The following is a 23337-nucleotide window of genomic DNA, read 5'->3' on the forward strand; positions in this document are numbered from 1 at the left end:
GAAATATGATGCATCTTAAGTTCTTTCCCTCATGCAGCCTGATACAGGTAAGTGTTCTGTAGTTTCATCATCATTTTCAAATTCCCTGTAGATACGAAACAGGAAGTAATTCTTTGAGGCACTAGCTATTTAAAAATGGTGCATGTATAGACATGTAGTCTTGACCTGCTGTCTTAGGTTCTCCGGGAAATCAAGTCTGAGACCGAGGTTTCCATGCAGGAAGTTGAATGGGGGGGAACCTTGGGATCAACAGCAGGGAGCCTGAGACAAGTGGGATGAGGGAGGGGTTGTCTGTGGTGCTGCCCCAGGGGGATCTCAGGCCAGACCCACCCCTCAGAGAGGTCCTCCCCGAGACATGAGTGCCCGGTTTTTCTCCTCTCGCAAAGAGCAGTCGTCACATGCTGCCTCCCACTCCCACCCACCGCCTCGCCCGGGAGAGGTCTACCCTGGCCTGAGTCTGCTGTCTTAGCAGCAGTTCCCGAAGAGGACCTCAGCTGAGCTGGTTCTGTCGGTCAGACTGCTCTCTGTGCTGGGACTCTCTTCCAATCTCCAGCCAGTGTCTTCACTGTCTCCAGGGTAGTCCTAAAAACAAGCCATGTTCTGTTATTCCTCTCCCCAGAAACTGCCCGTGCAGCTCCCTGTCACCTGCTCCTCGCGTGGCCCACGAAGGCCTCCCGACCCCAGCCTTCTTGTCAGTGTCCTTCACATCCGCCTTCACCATCTGCTTCACAGCTTCTCTTCTGCCCCGCGGTGTGCCCCTTCTCTGCTCCATGCCTTTACCTCCTTGTTTCCTTCCTTTCTGGCGGAAAACTCCTCCTCACCCCTGAAGAGTCAGGACAGAGGTGTCCTCTGAAGCGCTCTGACACCCCGGCCCTAGATTAAATTCCGGTTCTCCCATCGTACTTGACTCATCATATGTATTAGGAGCGACAATAAGGTAGCACCCGTGAGCTTCCCAGAAGCAGAGGCTCTAGCATAAGTGTATTTAGTAGCACACTCAGCTGGTGAAGAATCCGCCTGCAGTGCAGAAGGGCTGGGTTCGATCCCTGGGTTGGGAAGATCTGCTGGAGAAAGGAAAGGCTACCCATTCCAGTATTCTGGCCTGGAGAATTCTGTGGACTGTGGGCTTGCAAAGAGTTGGACACAACTGAGTGACTTTCACTTTGACTTCCTTTCAGGAATCGGATGTACACTGTATTAAAACCTTGGCTGAAGAAAACTTTGAATTTATCCTCTCAGTAGCCCCACCAGCCATTTTCCCAAGATCTCTGGCTTCACTCAGTCCTGTCCAACTCTTTGGGACTCTTTTGCATTCCATGGGCTGTAGCCCACTAGGCTCCTCTGGGATTTCCCAGGCATCACCGACTCAATGGACATGCGTTTGAGCAAATCCAGGAGATAGTGAAGGACAGGGAAGCCTGGCGTGCTGCAGTCCATGGGGTCACAAAGAGTCGGACATGACTGAGCAACTGAACAACAGCCAGCTTTGCTAGAGAGAAATATATCATTGGTTCCCATCTTGTTTTAAATTCATGACCCCACATTTAAAATGTCATTCAGCACTTTCCAGACATCCTACTTGGCTTCCTTATGAGATCATTTTAGCCTGTCCTCTACTTTCAAATCCCTTTTACTTCCCCTGACACTCTCCCACTTGCCATTACCCTTGGGTCTCACTGACTTTACTTCCGTTTCTGAAACCTGTCAGCCTCTGTCCTGCCTGTCCCTCTGTTTGGCACACCTTCCTACCTGTCACCTCCTCAGAAAGGCCCTTCCTCCACAGGCTAACCCATTCAGTCCCTAGCGTGTTATCCAGTTTGAACCTCTGCTTGGTATGGATCATTATCTGCTTCTTGTTTATTTGTCATTTTTGCTTTATTTATTTCCTCAAACATGAGCTCCATGAGACCAGGGATCTTGCCTGCTGTTTAATCTCTGTTCATTTGCTCACTGACCAACCTAACCTTCGAGATACGGTCTTTGAGGGCCTCGTCAGAAGTGCTCAGCGTCCTACTTCAGAGGAACTGGTTCCTGGCAATGCAGCCTCATTTCTCAATTATAACCAGAGTTGCCATATATTAAAGTAAACATTTCCATAGATTTTTATATGCATTTTAAATGAGATTTTATTATTACCTGTTAAATAAATGTTGGGAACTAGAGAGAGAAGAAAAAGACCAGGAAGGGTGAGTTGAAAATATTTTCCTTAATCTTTTAATGATGATAAAACTTTTATCATTCTGTTTTTTATTTACATTTCTTAGAGTGGACTTTGTTTGCTTTTTGAGTGTACGTGTTTGCTCCAGACAATACTTCTTTTGGACTGAAATCATTATTGAATGACTGACACATTAGTCACAGGCAGTCTGACGTGTGACACACCGATGCACAGTCTGACACGCTGACGCGTGTGGTCTAATTCAGTCTTTGCCACTGCCTGGCTATACACATGCTTTCTAGGTCTCACTTACCTCATTTGTAGAGCGAAGAGTTTAATATCTTCCAGCTCAGAGATGCCATGAGTGTGTGAGATAAGATTAGTCTTTCCATAGATGGTTGGGAGATTGCTTGCTTCCATCAGTTCTAGAAAGAAATTAAGTGTGTTATTGTAATGTTTCTTCTTTTCTGATAAAGCCTTCAATATATCTAAGTGCCTGTGACAAATACTTATTTTATGCATTAGATTTGAGAGATTTATGAATCAATGCTAATGAAATAGAATTTCCACTACCTTTGAAAAATATTATTTTAAAACAGCACACTAAACCCCACTTCAATAAGTTAATAGTAAAAAAGCATATTATTTATCACTTATGCATTTTCTAGTCCCTCATTCATGCTTTGTTTCTTAGTTTGAGATTGACTTTTCATATTAAATAATCTCCAGCTGAAGCTGCAGTTAATGTCATTAATGCTAGTAAAATTTTGCACTTATAAATTATACTAGGTTTTCATTGCTTCACTTGAATCGCTCTGGGAGAAGAGTGTCTTTTATTAATATATCATGCAATGGGATATATAGGTGAAGAGTGTTGTGATAGGAACATCAGCAAACTGGGACTTGGGAATAAGAATAGTTCTTTTTTTTTTTTTTTAAATATTATTTTCTTTTTTTTTTTACCTTGGTCTATAAAAGTGTGTTTATTTTTTATTTATTTTTTTTAAATTTTATTTTATTTTTAAACTTTACATAATTGTATTAGTTTTGCCAAATATCAAAATGAATCCGCCACCGGTATACATGTGTTCCCCATCCTGAACCCTCCTCCCTCCTCCCTCCCCATACCATCCCTCTGGGTTGTCCCAGTGCTCTAGCCCCAAGCATCCAGTGTCGTGCATCGAACTTATTTACCATGTACAGTCCCTAGTTCTAAAGCATTTTATATTTATTTAATCACTTAGTCCTCGCTACAATTACTAGCCTATTCATTTTAGAGATGCAGCACAGGGAAGTTAAGGAATTTGCCCAAGATCACAAAGTAAGAAGCTCCAAAGTCTATACCTTGAAACCCTGCACTATTGTTCACTCAAGAGAGAGAGGTGAGAGTTCTAATAATCCATGTGACTAGCTTTTTAGCATTTGATGCAAGCCGTTTGGGCTCTCAGGTGCCTTTGTTTTCAGCTGTAACCCGAGCAGGATATAATCTGCATAACCTTGTTCCTGAGAATGGAAGTAAATGTTAGCAGAGGGAAAGAATTTCAGAGAGTGAAGTCCATGATGGGTGCTTCTTTTAAATAGATGGGTGCTTCTATTTAAAATAAATAATCCATTTATTATTACTGTTTCCACTTTTGTTTAAAGAAAGTGTAATATTAGTTTGAATCTACTCAATATTTAATAAATGTTACATAATTGGATTTGATGTCACATCCCTGACTGTACATTTCAAAAGAACATTAATGAAGAAACAAATCACTTTCTGAAAATATATATATTCAGTGGAATAGAGGATTAAAAATTGAAGATTAAAAAAAAAAAAGGCAGACTCAGGATATAGAGAACAAATAAGAGGTTACAGTGGGGAGGGGGACGGAGCAGTACAGAGATTGAGGAGTGGACCGCACAAACTATTGGGTATAAGACGGGCTCAAGGATGTCCTGTACAACATGGGAAATAGAGTCAATATTTTGTAGTAACTGTAAGTGGAAAGCAACCTCAACCACTACAGTATTGTAAAGTAATTAGCCTCCAATTAAAATAAATAAATTATTTTTTTTAATTGTATGAACTCTTAAAAAAATTTTTAAATAAAAGACACACAAAAAAAAAACTTCTAAAAAATTGAAGAAACAATCTAAAACTACCTGGAAAAAAAATGAATTTTAAAATCAAACTTAACCTGAAAAATCAGCCATCATCCATCCCCACTCAAAAATCAATTTATAAGTGTAAAGACAGAATAGAAAGAAAAACACAAGAAAATGCCCTGGAAAAAAAAATGAAGAAAACAAAATGATGGCTATTATACTTCTCACTTACCTCTGCATATCAACCTTCTTCACCCAAGACTGTTATTTTTCCAGGGGTTCACCTTGGAGATCATGCAGTAATTGGCATGCAGTTCAGCTTATTAGAAATACAAGGATTCAAAAATTTAAGTTTCGTTTTAACCTTCCTGGTGCTTAATTTAAAGTAAAGAAAATCAAAATGCAGAGGGTGAGACAATAAAAGCAAAAGGCTTCTGATGGAAGAGTTTTTTTCCCCTTCTATCTCCATAGTGAAAAGCAAGCAAGTCAGTGAGGATTTATCATTTAATTTTGAGCGAATGCATCTCTGTGAGCTATGAGGGAAAATGAATTAGTATAGATTCCGAAGAAAGTTACCACAAGCCACCTCACCAGAATGCGTTTTTCCACTTCATTTTGACTTTTTTCCCCCCAAAAGAGAATTCTGAATGGTTTATATCAGGTTGCATTCATCTATCTCTAGCAAAGCCTTGTTTCCTATAAGGTTATTAAACACTGGTGTAAGGCAAACAGGTTTGGAGAATTTTAAAATGACATGAATTCTTGACAAGTGGAGAATGTTTGTGTCAAAAGTGTAAGAGAAGTTGGGTTTCCTGGAGTTTGTATCCGAAGCCCGTATTTGAGGCATATCAACACGACTTCACCCAGTAGTTTGTGAAATATTTTAACACTTTTCCAGCTACACAGTGCAAAAGAAGGTGTTTTGTGATTTTAATTTTAGAAGATGAAAACGCCCTATGGAGGCTGGCAAGGAATAGAAACACAGACAAATATCTCTGTAACACTGAAAACAGTAAAGGACAATCTGTTTTCCACTAGGGTTATCGTTTCACTTGTGAGTCTGTACAGTTTCCAACCTTCTAGTGGTTTTCTATTTTGAGATTCAGTGTCCAACATGAAGAGTTGAGAGGAAAGGCATGTTAGCGAGGAGGATGCAGAATTTGGCGTCCCCGTTTCTTGCCATATTAGAAGAATCGTAATATACTATGAGACTCTGAGTACTTTGTAATGAAGAAAGAGGTACTAATTTGGTTGACTAAAGTCAGATTAAAACTTATAAAGTTGATTGACGATTACAGGTTTGTCTTGGTTTTTAAATTGGTGAGTTACATCTCGTTCATATTTATTTGTTTATTTTGTCAGAGGTGGTGGGGGAAGACGCTTTTACTTTCGGAATTGGGATCCTACATTCTATAATCTGTTGCAGAGAGAGGACTTCTGTGTTTTTAACCATTATATATTAAAACAAAAGTGGAGACTATTAATTTCAATAACTCCGTGTAATTTCCATGTTTTATTTCCTAAAGATGTTGAGTTGCATTGATTAGAGCAGTTATCAGCATTAATGCTAGTAGGAACAATAAGTTATAGAATGACCTTTTAAGTGAAACGTCTGTGACCTTCCATTAAGCAGCTACCCCCATGGTGCCTGGAGAAGGAAATGGCAATCCACTCCAGTATTCTTGCCCGAGAAATCCCATGGATAGGGGAGGCTGGTGGATTATTGTCCATGGGGTCTCAAAGAGTCAGACACAACTGGGCACACATGCCCCATGGCGATATATCTGAACATGGGGCCGTCTGAGTCCCGCAGTTCAGTTCAGTTCAGTTCAGTTGCTCAGTTGTGTCTGACTCTTTGCGACCCCGTGGACTGCACCACGCCAGGCCTCCCTGTCCATCACCAACTCCCAGAGCTTTCTCAAACTCATGTCCATTGAGTCAGTGATGCCATCCAACCATCTCATCCTCTGTCGTCCCCTTCTCCTCCTGCCCTCAATCTTTCCCAGCATCAGGGTCTTTTCCAGTGAGTCAGTTCTTTGCATCAGGTGACCACAGTATTGGAATTTCAGCTTCAGCATCAGTCCTTCAAGTGAATATTCAGGACTGATTTCCTTGAGGATGGACTGGTTTGATCTCCTTAGAGTCCAAGGGACTCTCAAGAGTCTTCTCCAACACCACAGTTCAAAAGCATCAATTCTTCAGTGCTCAGCTTTCTTTATAGTCCAACTCTCACATCCATACATAACTACTGGAAAAACCATAGCTTTGACTAGATGGACCTTTGTTGGCAAAGTAATGTCTCTGCTTTTTAATGTGCTATCGAAGTTGATCATAGCTTTTCTGAGTCCCTCAGGCACCAAAATGTGTGTTCTGATACATCAGTCTGTAATGCTGTATAATAGAACTGTTTCTCTATACCTCACTATAGTTTCATTGTAAAGAAAGAAATGAACACTAGATAAATTACTATGGTTATTTATGGTTTGCAATTGCTTTTACGAAACAAAACACAATTTTTTAATAAATGCAGCTATAACTTTAATTCCAAGTTGTACTTTTTAAAAATATTTAACACTATTGTGGCTCAGATGGTAAAGAATCCACCTGCAATGTGGGAGAGCTGGGTTCGATCCCTGGGTTGGGAAGATCCCCTGGAGAAGGGAAAGGCTACCTACTCCAGTATTCTGGCCTGGAGAATTCCATGGACTGTATAGTCCATGGGTTCGCAAAGAGTCGGACACAACTGAGCGACTTTCACAAACACAGGCATTTCTATATAAAGCCCTCTTTCTCCTCCCGTCCCACCCACCCTTCAAGGTGCTGCCCCTGCTTCTCTTACCAACCGGTCAGCTTTCTGCCAGAACACCTTCTTCAACACTTCTTTCACCTACTGAGTCCTTGAGGTGGGAGGAAATTGATCCAATAGCCATCCGTCCGCCTGCAGGTTCCCTGGAGAGTCATTTATTTGTTCTTGAGGATCTGTGAAGGCATGCCTCATTGTGAATTAAGCCTTTTTAGTGACAGAGTGGAAGATGACAGAACCCCATCAGCCTTGTCAGGAGAAGTTCCCTGACCTCATTATTGCTAATGGATCATGGTAATTCAGCCTGTTGTGAAATCTCATGTTCAATTATGCAGGATAATGAGTGACTCAGAACTTAATGTGTCTCAACTCTAGTCCTCATTATCGGGTTTGTTCAGCTTCTTTCAAAAGCCAAAGGTTTTAAATAGAGTGGCTCACTTTTAGATCCAAACTTAAAGTTATCACCAGTGTTCAGGCTGTCCTGAGTTGAAATATCTGATTTGATTTTAAAATATGAGGGGATTGCCATATAACTTCATGTTTCACTCACCTTTTTGTAGGAAAGTTAGGACAGGTTTATTCATTTTTAAGTGTTAATTCTAGAATTCTAAAAGCATGCAAATGGCATTTGTCTTTGGATTCACAAAAACTCTAGATATTCAGCATCTGAATTATTTAAACTCCCACAACACATGCACTTTTGCTTTTCAAGCATGAGTTATAATTTAATTAAAAACTTCTGGTGCATTGCTGGCATTTTAAATATTAATATGTTCCATGGATCACTTTCGATTATCTACCGTCTTGAAATTCTTGAAGATGTCAGATTTTTAAGATTCCCAAAGTTACACTTGGCGTTGTCTGTTGAGGCAAAGGGGACTGTGATAATTACACACATCCATTAGGATCAGCAGAGGAGATAAACTTTGGGGAGGCTTAATGGGCATGTCTCACTGACAGCCAGCAAAGAGCATTTGGCATGATTAAGGATGGATTTGAATGCAGTTGAAAATATACTGTCATTATGGACACTAGTGGAAGCTGCACTACAAATGTGAAATTCCCCAGAAGAAGAACAGGGTGGCAGGGAAGCTTTGAAATCCACTGTGGCCCTCATCCAAATTGTTCTCTTTCCTTCCCATCTTTCGCTGTCAGAATCACTTTGCGATGCCCAACCCGACTCCCTCTGAAAAAAGGCAACCTGTTGGTCTCTGTGTTTCAGATTGTCCGAAGATACATCAAGGACTGGCTGGAGAGAAAGCAGCCTCCTTTTGGTGCTGTCAGCAGCAGCGTGCTCCTCATGATCATCTACACAACCTTCTGCGACACGTTCTCGAACCCAAGTATCGACCTGGATAAATTCAGTCTCCTCCTCGTACTGTTCATAAGTAAGTCGGAGGGCGGGCTGTCCTGGCTCTCTCCTCAGCCTCCCCACTAGCAAAGCATAACTATTTGGGGTCCCTAAATTCATCGCCAATGTTCATTTGATTAGAAAAGAATATTTCGTTTCATATTATATGTAGTGACCGTGTGTATCTCTTCTTTAAAAAGACATCAGCATCCACTTATGACTTAATCTCCTTTGTTTATTTATGTCTGATTCATAATAGTTGATGAAAGAAGCCGAGACAGCTATCAAATTCAAATGTTAAAGTGACCCCTTTCTTGCCCATTTAAAAAATTTTAACTTGAAGTTTATTTTACCCTTTATTGTGAATTAAAACTGGGATTTATAATATATGGTACTGTTGTTTTCTGAGTATAGTAATTGGCTGCATTGGTTAAAATGTGACTATTTAGGTCACTTTTTTCTATTATTAATAAAATAAACCCAAAGTAATATCATTTCATTTTAAGAAGCAGCAGACTATACAATGCAAATAACTGCTAGGCTCAAAAACTAAGCTTTTGTTCCATACCCTGTAATACCAAAGACAACTTTTGGTAATTGTAATATCAAAGAATCTTTTGTTATTAAAATCAACATGAGTTATTCCAAAATATATGTTACATGCTACTGCATTTGTGCTCTTTGCTAATATTCATTGGATAAACCAGTTTTTCCTAAACTGAACAAATTAAATAACCAAATTTTAAATCAAAGAAGGTCTTAGATCTACCTTGAGTAGCAAATATCATAGCTTATCTCTGGGAGTATCTTTCATTAAGAACAGATCAAGTCCTACTAGTTTAAATGATTCTGTCAGTTTAGCAATGTGTGTTTGTTTGGCTTATTCATTTGTTTTTGTACTTGAGTTCCCATAACTTTCAGATAAAACTAAGCATACCAGTAAGTAGGCTGCAGATACTGTTTTTGCAGTGCTAATTTAGATTTATAATCTTTTTTTTTTCAGTATGTTCTATTCAACTGAGCTTTATGCTTTTAACCTTCATCTATTCCACAAGGTAAGTGATTAGATTTGTTTGTGTGTGTGTGTGCGCACGCACATGCACTCAGTCATGTATGACTCTTTGCCACCCTATGGATATAGCCTGCCAGAGTCCTCAGTTCATGGAAATTCCCAGGCAAGAATACTAGAGTGGGTTGCCATTTCCTCCTCTAGTGGATCTTCCCCACCCAAGGATCAAACCCGATTCTCTTGCGTCTCCTGCATTGACAGGTGGATTCTTTACCACTAGCGCCACTTTCTAAGAATCATGCTCTGTACTTGACTTCCTGGCCCCGACACCCTTTCCTAGTCTTTTCTGTCTCCTGGCTGTTGCATCTTGCTCTCGCCACCAGCAAGTTGTAGGCGTTACCAAACGACCTGTTCTTGGCCCTCGTTTCACCACTCCCACTGTGTGCTCAGGCAGCCTTCTCTGCTTCCCTGGCTCCAGCTCTCAGCTTCCTGCTGATGAGCAGTGGGCCTTCCACTGCAGTGTTTTCCCGGAGCTCCTGCTCTGCTTCCCACTTCACTTTTGGATGTCTTCACCTGACTGTCTTAACAAGACCTCAGACTCAACACCTTCAAACGGAATTAACCTTTTGCCCTAATACTTTGTCTCTCTCTCTCTTTTTTTTAATGAGAATGGTACTGGTATATATTGAGTTCTTTATATGTACTAGTTTTTCCAAGCTCTTTAAATGTATTAGCATATTTCAGTCTTACAACAACCATATAACTAAATGAAATCATTCTTTCCCCTTTACAGATGAGGGTAAACCTACTTGTCTAAAAATCACACAGCTCTTACATGGTAGAGCTGGGATTTGAACCCAGGGAGTTGATTTACTGGAGCATGTATTCTTTTCTCTTTTTTTGGAGTATAACTGCTTTACAATACATCTAAGTGAATCAGCTCTAAGTATATATATATATATCCCCTCCCTCTTGGACTTCCCCCTCGACCCATCCCACCCTGCATCACAGAGCACAGAGCTGAGCTCCCTGTGCTATACAGCAGCTTCCCACTAGCTAGCTATTTTACGCGTGAAAGTGAAACTGAAAGTCGTGTCCAACTCTGCAACCCCATGGACTGTAGCCTGCCAGACTCCTCCATCTATTGAATTCTCCAGGCAAGAATAACTGGAGTGCGCAGCCATTCCCTTCTCCAGGGCATCTTCCCAACCCAGGAATCGAACCCAGGTCTCCCGCATTGCAGGCGGATTCTTTACCAGCTGAGCCACCAGGGTAAATTTTACATATGGTGGCGTATATATGCCAGTGCCAACTCTCCCAGCTCGTCCCACCCTCCCACTGCCACCCTGTGCCCACGTGTCCATTCTCTGTCTGCATCTCTATTCCCAAAACTAGGCTCTTCTCTACCATTTTTCTAGATTCCATATATATGTATTGATATATGATATTTGTTTTTCTCTTTCTGACTTACTGCACTCTGTATGAATGAAGCTGTCATCCACAGAGTTGCTCAGACTGGAATCCTTCACATAATTCTTGTTTAAATGTCTTGATCCTGCCTTGGTCATATTTCTTGTGCTTCCAAAGCTGGTTCCCCAATTCGGGCTCTCATTGCCTTTCTCCCTAGACTATTGCCATGGGTGGCTTTCTGGTATTCTTCATTTGCAGACTGGATTTTTCTTGTGCATTTCATACCGTTTCCAGTGGCTCGGAGTTCTGATAATAGCTGTCTTGTTCAGAGATCTTCAGTGGTTATGCAGTGCCTACAGAATGGGGTTGGTTTGAGGGGCTGAGTGAACCGCTACTAGAGTTCACACTGTCTAAGCTGTAGGTAGAGGTAACATCTTTGCTGCTCCTAGAGGAATCTCGAACATTCTCATTTCTGTCCCTTGCTTAGGCTGGCTCCATGTCAAACTTGGTCCTGTGTCCTACTTCATCTTTCTTATTCTTAAAGGCTCACCTCCAGTGAAACGTCTTCCACCAGTATTATACGTTCAACGGATATGAGAAAAGTTACCATAGTGAATACTACACGTAATGATTTTGATCCTGTAGGACTTTACAGACTAGATACATATGTACTGATAGCTGAGTGTTCTGTTAGTGCTGCGATAACACAACCCATAGACAATTCAAAGAAGAAGGCACTTTCAAAGAGAGTGGGAGAAAAAGACTCCATGGAAGAGATGGGATTTGACATGAGTCATAGAGAATAGCTAACTATTTAGCAAATGCGGGCGCAAAGAGGGGATTTGGGGAGAAGAAATAGTAATGCACATGTAGACATCCACAGACACTCACACGACCTGGTGGAACAATAGGAGTAAAGGAAAATGGGAAGTGATCCTAGTAACTGGGAAGGTAAGCTTGGGCCAGATTGCTGGGCCCTGGAACGCCAGTTCCTGGCGGTGAGTTGCCACAAGGGGAGGAGCCCAGCTTGTTTACGAAGCCTGGAGTGGTGTCAGAGCGTGGATGGTTCAGGCCTCGCATTAGGCACTTGGCTCTTAGAGCACTTGGTGCGGCTGGAGGCCAGTTGTAAACAGTCAATAAAAATGTATTGATTGGTGTAATTGGAAACATTTTTCCAAGCCTGTGCTTGTGATTTATGAAGTAAGAATAAAGCCCAGAGCCATTAAGTTACAGAGAAAATGTGACTTAATTGGGTAAGTCTGAGAGTAGAAGCTATTTTAAAGTTCCTTTTGTAAATGGCTCGATACGTCATCCTCAAAAAGATGTTTGCCTTTTGCTGGTTGTTTGCTTGCTGGTCTTTGTGGCAAAAGTAATCATCAGGCTCACTCATCCATCCTTTGAGGGTAGGTGGAATACAGATACCCCATCAGTGACTGAAAAATGCCTTGAAGGACCACAGAACAGCCACTATTGGGATTATTGCTGAGGTCGGGGGTGGGGGTGGTAGGTGATGGGGCATATCCCAACCAGTCAAATTAGAAGTGAGGATATTCCTCATGAAGGAGGCCGGACTTCATAAAGCCTTGTGGTTTTGAGGCCCTTCTGTTCTGCCTCCACTGAAGTTCTGTTGTGTTTTGAACTTGCTTGGCCCCCTGCCAGACATGCATGTTCTTCGGTAAACAACAGAATGTGGAGTAGCAATAATTCTGCTCCTCGGTACTGGCTGTATAGCCCCGAAACAGGCCATTAAAATTTGGACATGTTTCAATTAGACAAAATTCATGATCTTCATGTTCTGTTTTCACGTTGGAAGACCCCATAGCACCTGAGGATTTTATTGGAGAAATGAAAAATACCAGCATTTATTGAACCCTACTCTGTGTCAGGCACCATGCTACGGTTTCTGCATATGCTATTTTGTGTAAGTCTGACACCAAAAGGCCAGGATACTGTGTGTTTGGTTGCTATTTTGCAGATGATGACCCACGCTTACAGTAGTTTAGGAACTGGCCTGAAATCAGATTTTAGTAGTTTAGCGACTTACCCCAAATCAGATGGCAGATGCTACACTTGGAATTGCGTGTCATCTCCATTTGACATTTCCAGAAGTATTTACCCTTGCTGCTTCCACCACACTAAGCTACTTCAGTTACTTTTAAAATTCCTAATACTAGTTTTGATTGGGGAATTTGTAGTGGGTATGTGACTGGATTCTTCAAGTTCACACACACACACAGATTAGTGAACAATACCAAGAGTTAGAACAAGAACCCATTGGTTTATACGTCATTGAGTTCTTTTCTTTTCCTATTTTTTGTTCCTTCCTTCTTAGAATTAATAAAATTGGCCTGTAGCAGGTGTTTTCTTTTCTTTGACTTACCAGTCCAATAAAACTAAATCAGAGACAGAAATCTCAGCAGAGAAATCAGCCTTTTTTTGTACAGTATGCCACTGACCTCTGATGGTGGAAGTTTAGCATAAACCAGGAGAGACCCAGCCAAGAAAATTCATCTTCCCTTCAACACTCTGCTTACCTGGTTAATGTTTCTTAGGTTTACAAACTTGACCTATTACCTCTGTAGTGTGTGACATGGGAGCCTCTTCTATTAATACTCTGAGTATTTAAAGTACATTTGAGAGTACATTCTGTATCCTCAATTATCAGTTCACAGAATAGCATCAGGGTTAAAAATTCCAACTCTGGAGTCAGATGGACTTGAGTTTTCATTCTGTTTAATAACTTTATAACTTTTGTCAGTGTCCTCATTTATAAAATGAAGACAGTAGTAATACCGATCTCATAGGGTCATTTGGAGAATTAAATAATATGTACATAAAGCCCTCAGTGTAATACCTAGTATACAGTAAGTGCTCTGGAAAGGTTAGCTACTGTAAAATATTTGTTATATCGCAGTAGTTTATATTATTTCTAAAGCTAATTATGGAAGAGAGAGAATCAGCGTTTCTAGTTTTGTAATACATTCTTTTTGACACTTCTCTGTCACAGTTGCTAGGAATGGGGAGTTCATTCATCAAACCAAGAGTCCTTTGTCCACAGTGACCTAAGCTTTCTGTGACTTTTGGAAGCTTCAAAGTTAGAAGAAAAATGTTGAAAAAGCTTAGAAAAAGAAAGCAGTAATGGGAAACCTTTTCAAAATAAGACAGTTTGGTAGGTTGACAACTAGAGTAATGGAAGCAAAGAATGTCTCTAGAGTGACAGAAGAAACCATAAAGAAAGGAAAAGGGAGAAAACAAACATTTAAATGTTTGTACTGGGTGCTTTGGTCCTTATCAGTACATTTTCTATGAGATGTCTCATTCAGCCTCAGGCCACAACCCAGGGAGGGAAGGGGGGTCGCCTGAAGAGTAGGAGAAGGGGAGAGGCAGGCAGGGAGGAAGGGAAGATGAACCTTATTTTTTTTCAGTTTTTGTGTTTTATTTATTTTTTTAATTAATTTATTTTAACTGGAGGCTAATCACTTTACAATATTGTGGTGGGTTTTGCCATACATTGACATGAATCAGCCATGGGTGTACACGTGTTCCCCATCCTGAACCCTCTCCCACCTCCCTCCCCATCCCATCCCTCTGGGTCATCCCAGTGCACCAGCCCTGAGTGCCCTGCCTCATGCATCGAACCTGGACTGGCGATCTGTTTCACATTAATGGGAAGTCTCCTTACTATTCAGAGATGGGGCGCTTAAGCCAGAGTTCTGCTTAACTTGTTTAGTGCCACAGAGCTGGGGACAGAGGAGGTCTCCTAAAACCGGTGAAGACAAAACACTGGTACCGAGGTTAACAAAGGAAAGTTTTCGCATGGAACCTTCCCCCTGTAAAAACAGTGGGCTCAGATGGGACTATCTCAGAGGACCCTTTCTGCTCCACATTCTGTAATTCCGCTAGTAAAACCTTCTGACATGTTTTCCTTTGTGGGTACTGCAAAGGCAGGCAAAATAAATATTATGGGGAAAACACTGATTGAAAGCTTTGTGAGAGAATAAAAAGACCAGTTGGTAGGCAAAGGAAATAAACATCTCGAGGGAAGCCAAAGTAATCAAAAGAATTATAAGAACGAGATAAAAAGGAAATCAATATTAAAAAGAGATAAGGTAGAATTGGAAAATAAATAGTAATGCCGTTCCTTTTCAAGAATGTGAGCAGGCACAATAGAGATGATGATCACTGAAAATAATTACAGTCGTTACTACTTAGTATAATGTACAGGACACTGTTATTTTGTGTTATCTTGACTTTCTGCTATTTAACCCCAGAGCGTGGGTGAAGGAAGCCTACTTAGCTGCTCTGATCCACTAAATTGTGTGGTGGTTTTGGTCTTTTATAATATTCTTCTCAGAAAGTAAACTTGTCTTCACAGTTTGGGACAGCCTCCTTATCTATGTGACTTGATGCAACTAACTCTGCTTTAAGATCCCTTTTTGGAAAAAGCAAAGACAGAAATACCGTTACTGCAAAGGCTGTTCTGTGAAGAAAGAAATACTGGGTGCAAAGTGCTTAAAGTGCTCAATAAATATTTACTGCAAATCGACGGTAGTTCAAGTAAATACGTATATGTGTGATAGAATTTTTTTTAATTTGCTGCTGTGGTTACTCACCATCCTCCCCCTCCCCACCCCCCATCTCGGATGGACCATTAAGTGAGTACGTGCTCCACTGGCTTCCCCAAGATCCACGATATAGAACAATCTGTTACTGTAGAGAGAGAGTATGTTGTTGTTGTTCAGTCACTAAGTCGTGTCCAACTCTTTGCGACCCCACAGACTGCAGCACACCAGGCCTCCCAGTCCTCCACTATCTCCTGGAGTTTGCTCAAGTTCCTGTCCATTGGGTCGGTGATGCTATCTAACCATCTCATCCTCTGCCTCCCTCTTCTCTTTGCCTTCCGTCTTTCCCAGCATCAGGGTCTTTTCGCATCAGGGGGCTAAAGTCTGGGAGCTTCAACTTTAGCATCCCAGTCCTTCCAATGAATATTCAGGGTTGATTATAATCAGAGATAGAGTATGTCAGCCCTATTTAGGTGGAATATTGTTTTAACCCCAAACATTCCATTTTTATATCCTGACTCTCCCTCCGCACTGAAGGGCTTTGTGTCAGTAGAAACCTAGGGCAGTGTTCAGCCCACATCAGGGCCAGACACCACCTCGTGTGGGCTTACCTTGGATCTCCCTACCTAAACGCAGAGGACAAGTAAGCATATCTTAGAGACATTCTCCTTAGCCACATTGGAAATTCTGCTCCAGCATGGCAGACAGCACAGCCAGCACCAGATTAAATCAGAGCTTTCTTGGCCAGAGAGATTTAGACACATCAGAAATATACTATAATCTGGAAAAGAACAAATATCAAGCAGAATAGCGTTCACCAAAGAACCGTATTGCCGGTTGGATAGAAAACCAAATCACATAAATCCAGAAACAGTGAGAATGGGTAACAAACAAGGTCAGCCAAATGCCTCGAAGGTCTTAGTGTTACCCTCACCGGAGCGTGGCTGGGGACAGCCCCAGGGCAGGCCGGCTGGGCACGTCCCGCCCACGTGTTCCACCGGCACAGCTGGGCATTCGTCCCTGGAGACGTTGTTTGTCCATTGGGAATTGACTAGATCATGTTCCTCCATCTGCTTATCTCAAGTTTCTCTTATTTCCAGGCCATAGGGTTACCTCTCTGAGGACGAATGAAGCACCTTACACTTTACAAAGAGAGTAAAATCCCTGACATGAATTACCTCCACTTTCTTATTCTCTACCGGAAAAATTTCTTGTGTTTTTCACTCACCTTGCCTCGTTCTTCCGGCTCACAGACTCTCAGACCATAGGACGCTCTCAGGCTAATCTCAGGCTCCTCCTCTCAGGCTCCTTTGAGGACATGGTTTCATCCATTATTTCTATATAATCACGCTCGTCTCCATGTCCCTTTTCTTCTCTTCATCAGATTTCTTGAAAGCACAGCTATGAATTCAGTAAACTTAAACCCTAACCCTCTGCCTCTCACTTTCCCTCTCTTTCTCCTTCCCTCCTTTTCTCTCACCTGAGAGACACCAAAAATTCCGTTCAGAAAGATGTTATTAAAAAGGCAAAAAAGTTGCAAGTAAGACTAGTTAGAAAGCATGAGCTTACATTCCTTTTCAAAGGAGATGAGACTAAAAGGCAATTTAAATATTCTTTTTTTTTTCACTGGCTTATAATTGCTTTAGGATATTGTGTTAGTTTTTGCTATTCTTCACCGTGAATCAGGAGAAGGCAATGGCAACCCACTCCAGGACTCTTGCCTGGAAAATCCCATGGATGGAGCAGAGCGACTTCACTTTCACTTTTCACTTTCATGCATTGGAGAAGGAAATGGCAACCCACTCCAGTGTTCTTGCCTGGAGAATCCCAGGGACAAGGGAACCTGGTGGGCTGCCGTCTATGGGGTCGCACAGAGTCGGACACGACTGAAGCGACTTAGCGGCAGCAGCAACATGAACCAGCCAGAAGTACACATGTATCCCCTCTGTCTTGAGCTTCCCTCCATGCCCTCCCGTCCAAGCCCTGAGCCCCTTGTGCCACACAGCAGCTTCCCACTAGCTATCTGCTTTATACGTGGTAGTGTATATATGTCAATCCTGTTCTCCCCGTTCGTCCCACCACCCCCCCTCCCCCCGCAGCCCTGTGTCCACACATCCATTCTCTGTGTCTGCATCTGTATTCCTGCCGTGGAAATAGGTTCATCTGTACTGTTTTTCTAGATTCCACACATAGGCATTCATGTACGATGTTTGTTTTTCTGACTCACTTCACTCTGTATGACTATCTCTAGGTCCATCCACATCTCTACAAATGACCCAGTTTCATTCCTTTTTATGACTAATATTCCACTGTATATAGGAACCATTATGCAGAGAGAAGGAGGTGGTAAAAGAGAGGGTCCTTTTTCCCTCCAGTGAGAATGTAACGAAGAAGCAGGATGAGGGATCTTTCGAGGGAAGTCTTTTCTCCCAGTGAAAATTATTTATAAGGTTCACTTTGGGGCTTCCCTAGGGTCTCAGTGGTAAAGATTCTGCCTGCCAATGCAGGAGACATGCAGGAAGATCCCACACACCTCATGTGGGAAGATTGCCACATACCTCAGAGCAATTAAGCTCATGCACCACAACTGTTGAGCCTGTGCGCTAGAGCCAGAGAGCCGCAACTGCTGAACTCACGTGCTGCAACTGCTGAAGCCCAAACACCCAGAACCCATGCTCCGCAACGAGGGAGGCCACCACAGTGAGAAGTCTATGCACCTCGACCAGAGGGTAGCCCCAGCTTACCATAACTAGAGAAAGCCTGCACAGCAACAAAGACCCAGCACAGCCAAAAACAAATAAAAATAAAATTTTTTTAAAGGATAAGGTTACTAGGGGAAATGGTGGAGTCACTTTCTTTTGAGATCATTGACAGTTGGATAGATTGTTGTATCTGCAACTGTACAAAGTCAGGCTTTAAAACATTGTTCCTTTTGCTCACTCTCTTGTCTGAGTTCAGGGCAGGGAATGAATAGACTCATATAGACTCACTATGTCTTCAAACACTGATTCTGAAGGAAGGAATAGTTTCTAACATATCAAAGATGCAATAATAATAATTGCATTTCTAACCTTTTTGGTTCTCTAAATCTTTGTGATCTAAAATAGGAAATTTCAATATGATATTCACTAGTACCGATCCCCATAACATTCAATGGATTTTTAAAAGTTCCATATTATTTCTTTATTGAATTCTAGTATTTGAATGTTCCACTCCCAACACAGGCACAAATGATTGTGCAGTTTTGATTATCTGTTAGAGGGAGAATGGATACATGCATATGTATGGCTGAGTCCCTTCACTGTTTGACTGAAACTATCACAACATTGTTAATTGGCTGTACTCCTACACAAAATTAAAAGTTCAAAAGAAAAAAAAAGATTACATGACAAAAATTTTAGCTCTAACATTTAATGGGATTTTGACTAAGCAAGATTTTTTTATCTTTAGCATTAGTGAAGTGAAGTGAAAGTCAAGGGCTTCCCAGGTGGCTCAGTGGTAAAGAATTCGCCGGCCAATGTAGGAGATGCAGGTTCGATCCCTGGGTCAGGAAGATCCCCTGGAGAAGGAAATGGCAACCCACTCCAGTATTCTTGCCTGAAAGTCAGTCAGTCATGTCCTACTCTTTGTGACCCCATGGACTGTAGCTCGCCAGGCTCCTCTGTCCATGGGATTCTTCAGGTAAGAACACTGGAGCAGGTTCCATTCCCTTCTCCAGGGGATCCTCCCAACCTAGGGATCAAACCCAGGTATCCTGCATTGCAGGCAGATCCTTTACCGTCTGAGCCACCAGGGAAGCCTTCTAACATATTATTTAGCAGTTAAGAATAGACACAGGAGCTGGACGTGGTTTAAATCCTGACTGTCACCCACTCCCTAGCTCTGAGGTCCTGGGTGGCTTACATAATTTCTGTGTGCCTCAGTTTTCTCATCTGTCAATAGGAATATCATACTGGCTACCTGATAGGATTTTTGTCTTTACATGCAAAGGCCTTAAAGGAATACTTGGTACATGATGATTGCTAAAAATTGGTAATTTGTTATTTTTACTGAAACATATGATGTTAAATCTTTGTTCACACCATGTAGTTCTCTCTTTTTTTATTTTTTTTAATTTTATTTTATTTTTAAACTTTACATAATTGTATTAGTTTTGCCAAATATCAAAATGAATCTGCCACAGGTATACATGTGTTCCCCTTCCTGAACCCTCCTCCCTCCTCCCTCCCCATACCATCCCTCTGGGTTGTCCCAGTGCACTAGCCCCAAGCATGCAGTATCGTGCATCGAACCTGGACAAGGTGTGCTGCCTAAAGGATGCGTTGCTCCTTGAGGGAAGCCTTTTTGGAGACACATTAACTCTTTCAAGCCACTGCATTAAAATCAAGTGACAGCCCAGTGAGTGCACTAATGGAGTTTCTTGCTGCAGGATTTTTATAAAGTCCTGTGCCACAGATTGATGATGCATATGATCTTAGGAGACCTCCCCCACCACCCACCACATTTTTAAGACTGTCTCTTTTTCATGCATAAACTAGAAATTACTCTCTAAAAAGAAATTTGGATATTTCTGCGCGTTTGGGTATAGAATTACTGCTGTCTCCAGGATTGATCAAAAGGATGTTTGCATGAAGATAGGTACTACATTTGATTAAGGATGTGTTGAATAGGCTTTTTTATAACAGTATTTGTAAAGCTTTTTTTTTTGCCCTCAGGAATAATTCGGGTTTCACACCAGCAGACACTGTAGCTGTCATGTTCTGTTCTACACACAAATCCCTCACGTTGGGTAAGTAATCCACAGACTGAAACACCAGCTTAATGTTACCTTCAGATAATTGCATCTTATGATTTTGAAATTCAAACAACTTTTCAAATGGGATGCGGGTATTGTCTACTTTGTCACCTAAAGAACGGTAGCAAAGTGGGGATCAGTCATGACTATGAAATACCGTCATGAATTAAACTCATTTTTGTGAGCCTAAATGTAATAGTGTAGAGTTTAGCTTTACTTGTAATCATGTTTTCCATTCTCATAGAAGGTTTTCAGGGTCGAATGTTCATGTTAAAAGTTGGGGAGTGGGGTAGTTGTCGGGGTGCAGTGAGCACAAACTTAGCTTTGGAAGGCCCTAGAGTGACCCCGGAAGATGTTAACATATTTTCTGGAAGCTTGGAGCAGGGTGAAAATAACTGACATTGGTCTGAAGTTTGTTTCAGAACATTATGTCTATAAAGAAGCAACAATATATTTAGTTATCGTGAACTCTGTCTCATTAGTACCTAAAGTGAAATAAATGAGTGAAGTTGCTCAGTCATGTCCGACTCTTTGCAACCCCATGGACACCAGGCTCCTCTGTCCATGGGATTTTCTTGGCAAGAGTACTGGAATGGGTTGCCATTTCCTCCTCCAGGGAACTTCCCTGACCCAGGGATCCAACCCAGGTCTTCCACATTATAGACAGACGCTTTACCGTCTGAGCCACCAGGGAAGTCAAAGTGAAATAAGTATATATTTAATGGACAAAAATAGATCAAGAAAAGTGCTATTCCTTCCTTCCCTTTACCCAGTTTAAAGGCACTATCCCGATAACCTATCTAGTTATCTGGAGTCCATGCTTTTAGTCATTAAAGAGCATTAAGGAATGAGAAACTTTATGGAAACATCATTCACACACTCCTTGGGGTAGTAGGCACATTGTGGTTAAACTCGTATTAAAACTTCCTTTACCTTTTGGTGTATAACTGACTTAACATTTCTCAAAGTCTGTTTATATTAAAGTTCAGTCTGTAAACTAGAAAACAAAGACATTTCATAATGGTTTTACTAGCCCCAGACATTTCTGTCTGATAGAATTATTTTCAGTCTTGCAAAGTTGGGGAAATGATTTAGAAATTGGACATACTTTTAAGCAATTGCTATCTAGGACTTCAGCTTATTTGAATCAATTATATGTGTACCGTCCCTTCAGTGCAATGTGTCTATTAGGTTTTCCTTAGAATCGTTGCCAAAAGGAAGCTGCGAGAGCTTTGGAAGCTACTTTCTGGTTCCAGATTTTGTGAACCTGGACAAAACACTTAAGCTCCCTGAACCTTAGCTTTCTCACTTTGTAAGGCTTTTTTCTACATTGTAAGGATGTTGTTAAGACTGAAGGTAAAACTCGTTGAGTATCCAACACAGGACTTGTCCATAATACAAGTCAGTCCGTGAGAAAACGTGTTCCGTGATGGTGCTGTGTGTGGGTTGCTGTGGGTGGAGCCAGAGTTGCTGTGGGTGGAGCCACACCGAGAGAGCTTGGTGTGCTGCCTGGCACATGACACACACCCTGAGCGCAGCAGCTATGATTAGTTATTGTTAACTGTCTTGCTCATGAATGTGTTACTGTTTCCAGGGTTTCAGTCCTCTGCCCTGGGTCCTGTTGATGTTCATATAACAGATATGGTTTAATTGTTGACCTCAGAAAGAATCCACCTGCACTTTTCCCCCCATGTCGCTGTTATAATGTGACGCCAGTGCTCCAGGTCTCCTGAAAAGGAAGGGGCTTCTATAAAGATAGGGAGGCCAGAGACTGGGTGCCTCCAGACCCCTCGGCAGTCACGAGTCAGGGACCAAAGGAGCCTGTGTGGTTAGAGCAGGTGCTGAGCCCTGGTTGCGTCCAGTATGCTTCCGCATCTCTGCCTCTGAAACCTGCCCCGCCCTTAGGATTTGCTTCTGTCAGGAAAACCTAGATGGATCGTGGGTTTTTAAAATTGATTTGTATTTATTTTTGGCTGTGCTGGGTCTTCGTTGCTGCGCGTGGGTTTTCTCTAGTCACAGCTAGCGGGGGCTCCTGTAGTGGCTGTGTGTGGGTTTCTCACTGAGGCGGCTTCTCTTGCGGTGGAGCTTGGGTTCTAGGGCCTGTGGGCTTCAGTAGTTGTGGCTCGCAGGCTCTAGAACATTGGCTCAAGAGTTAGGTGCACAGGCTTAGTTGCCCCACAGCGTGTGGGATCTTAGTTTCCAGACCATGGATTGAACCCCTGTCCCCTACACTGGCAGGCAGATTCTTAACCCTGGACCACCAGGAAAGCCCATGTTTATTTTTTTCTCCATATTTGTCTCCTGTGCTGGAGCTGGCCATGATGAGCAAAGCTCTACCCAAGAAGCATACTGCAACCTGATCAATATTCTTCTCTGTAAGCAAAATATTCATGCTATTTTTTTTTCATTTTTTTAACCTCAAAGCCATATCGTTCTGTTCTTGATGTGTCCTGATTTTCAGTCATCTGAAAAATTAGATGAACACCAATCAAAAGTAGCTATTTTACTGAAAACATTGGGGTTAACTTGGACTTTTGGTTTTGCAATATTCTCCCATGAAATAGATACTTGGATCCTGCAATAATATTCTAGTATGATAACTAAGTAACCATGGTTGTGTAAATCCTTAGTTATTCCCATAAGATGGTAGACCTACTCTCTCTTGGAATTGCAAGTCCTAAAGACTCATCCTGACTCTTCCATTGAAACATCCCCAGGCCTTCATTCCCATAGCTCCTGGATTAGGGAATTTTACTTGCAGCTAGGATATTCTATTACACCTTGATCACACCTGGCTCTCTGCCTGCAGTTTCCTAGGCCACATTTATAAAGACCTCTTTGCTGCTTTCTTATCTCAGTAAGAAGCCACAGAGCGCCCTTATTTCTACACGCAGCAAGGGATGTTTGAGTTCTATTGCTTGAATGGCCTTGTTGAGCCCTATAAATTTAGTGAATCAGTTTCACAAGGTCCAAAGCATATTTCCCTCTATTGGTGACCTGATGTCTCTGGTACAGAGGAGATGCATGGCAGTCACCCAAGCTACAGCCGATAATTATCCTAATGGACTTCTCATCTGCATGGCAATGATAAAGCATCACAATAAGTGTGAAGAATTCATGTTTCAGAAAGCAGGGGGCACATTTCAGGTAGGATCTAT

General features: G+C 41.7%; 1 protein-coding gene and 1 long non-coding RNA gene across 12 annotated transcripts in view; one reads left to right on the top strand and one right to left on the bottom strand.

The window, feature by feature from the left end:
* The window catches only part of SLC10A7 (solute carrier family 10 member 7), a 318026-nt gene that overhangs the window by 264287 nt on the left and 30402 nt on the right, over nucleotides 1–23337 (top strand). For 5 of the 8 annotated variants that reach the window (XM_061384062.1, XM_061384059.1, XM_061384058.1 and 2 more), the window contains 3 exons: nucleotides 8275–8440; nucleotides 9407–9458; nucleotides 20100–20173. In XM_061384062.1, the coding sequence (XP_061240046.1) occupies nucleotides 8275–8440; nucleotides 9407–9458; nucleotides 20100–20173 (292 nt within the window). Of the gene's footprint in view, nucleotides 1–8274; nucleotides 8441–9406; nucleotides 9464–20099; nucleotides 20174–23337 lie in introns of those variants that run through there. The other 3 variants (XM_061384061.1, XM_061384060.1, XR_009730249.1) reach the window with 2 other exon arrangements.
* The window catches only part of LOC133228545 (uncharacterized), a 78749-nt gene that overhangs the window by 11241 nt on the left and 44171 nt on the right, over nucleotides 1–23337 (bottom strand). For 3 of the 4 annotated variants that reach the window (XR_009730250.1, XR_009730252.1, XR_009730253.1), the window contains exons 2-4: nucleotides 7089–7228; nucleotides 2472–2583; nucleotides 446–582 (exon numbers count right to left, since the gene is read on the bottom strand). This is a non-coding gene — a long non-coding RNA (uncharacterized LOC133228545). The remainder of the gene's footprint in view (nucleotides 1–445; nucleotides 583–2471; nucleotides 2584–7088; nucleotides 7229–23337) is intronic. The other variant, XR_009730251.1, reaches the window with a different exon arrangement.

This window comes from Bos javanicus, chromosome 17 (genome assembly GCF_032452875.1).
Source record: "Bos javanicus breed banteng chromosome 17, ARS-OSU_banteng_1.0, whole genome shotgun sequence".
Lineage (NCBI taxonomy): Eukaryota > Metazoa > Chordata > Mammalia > Artiodactyla > Bovidae > Bos > Bos javanicus.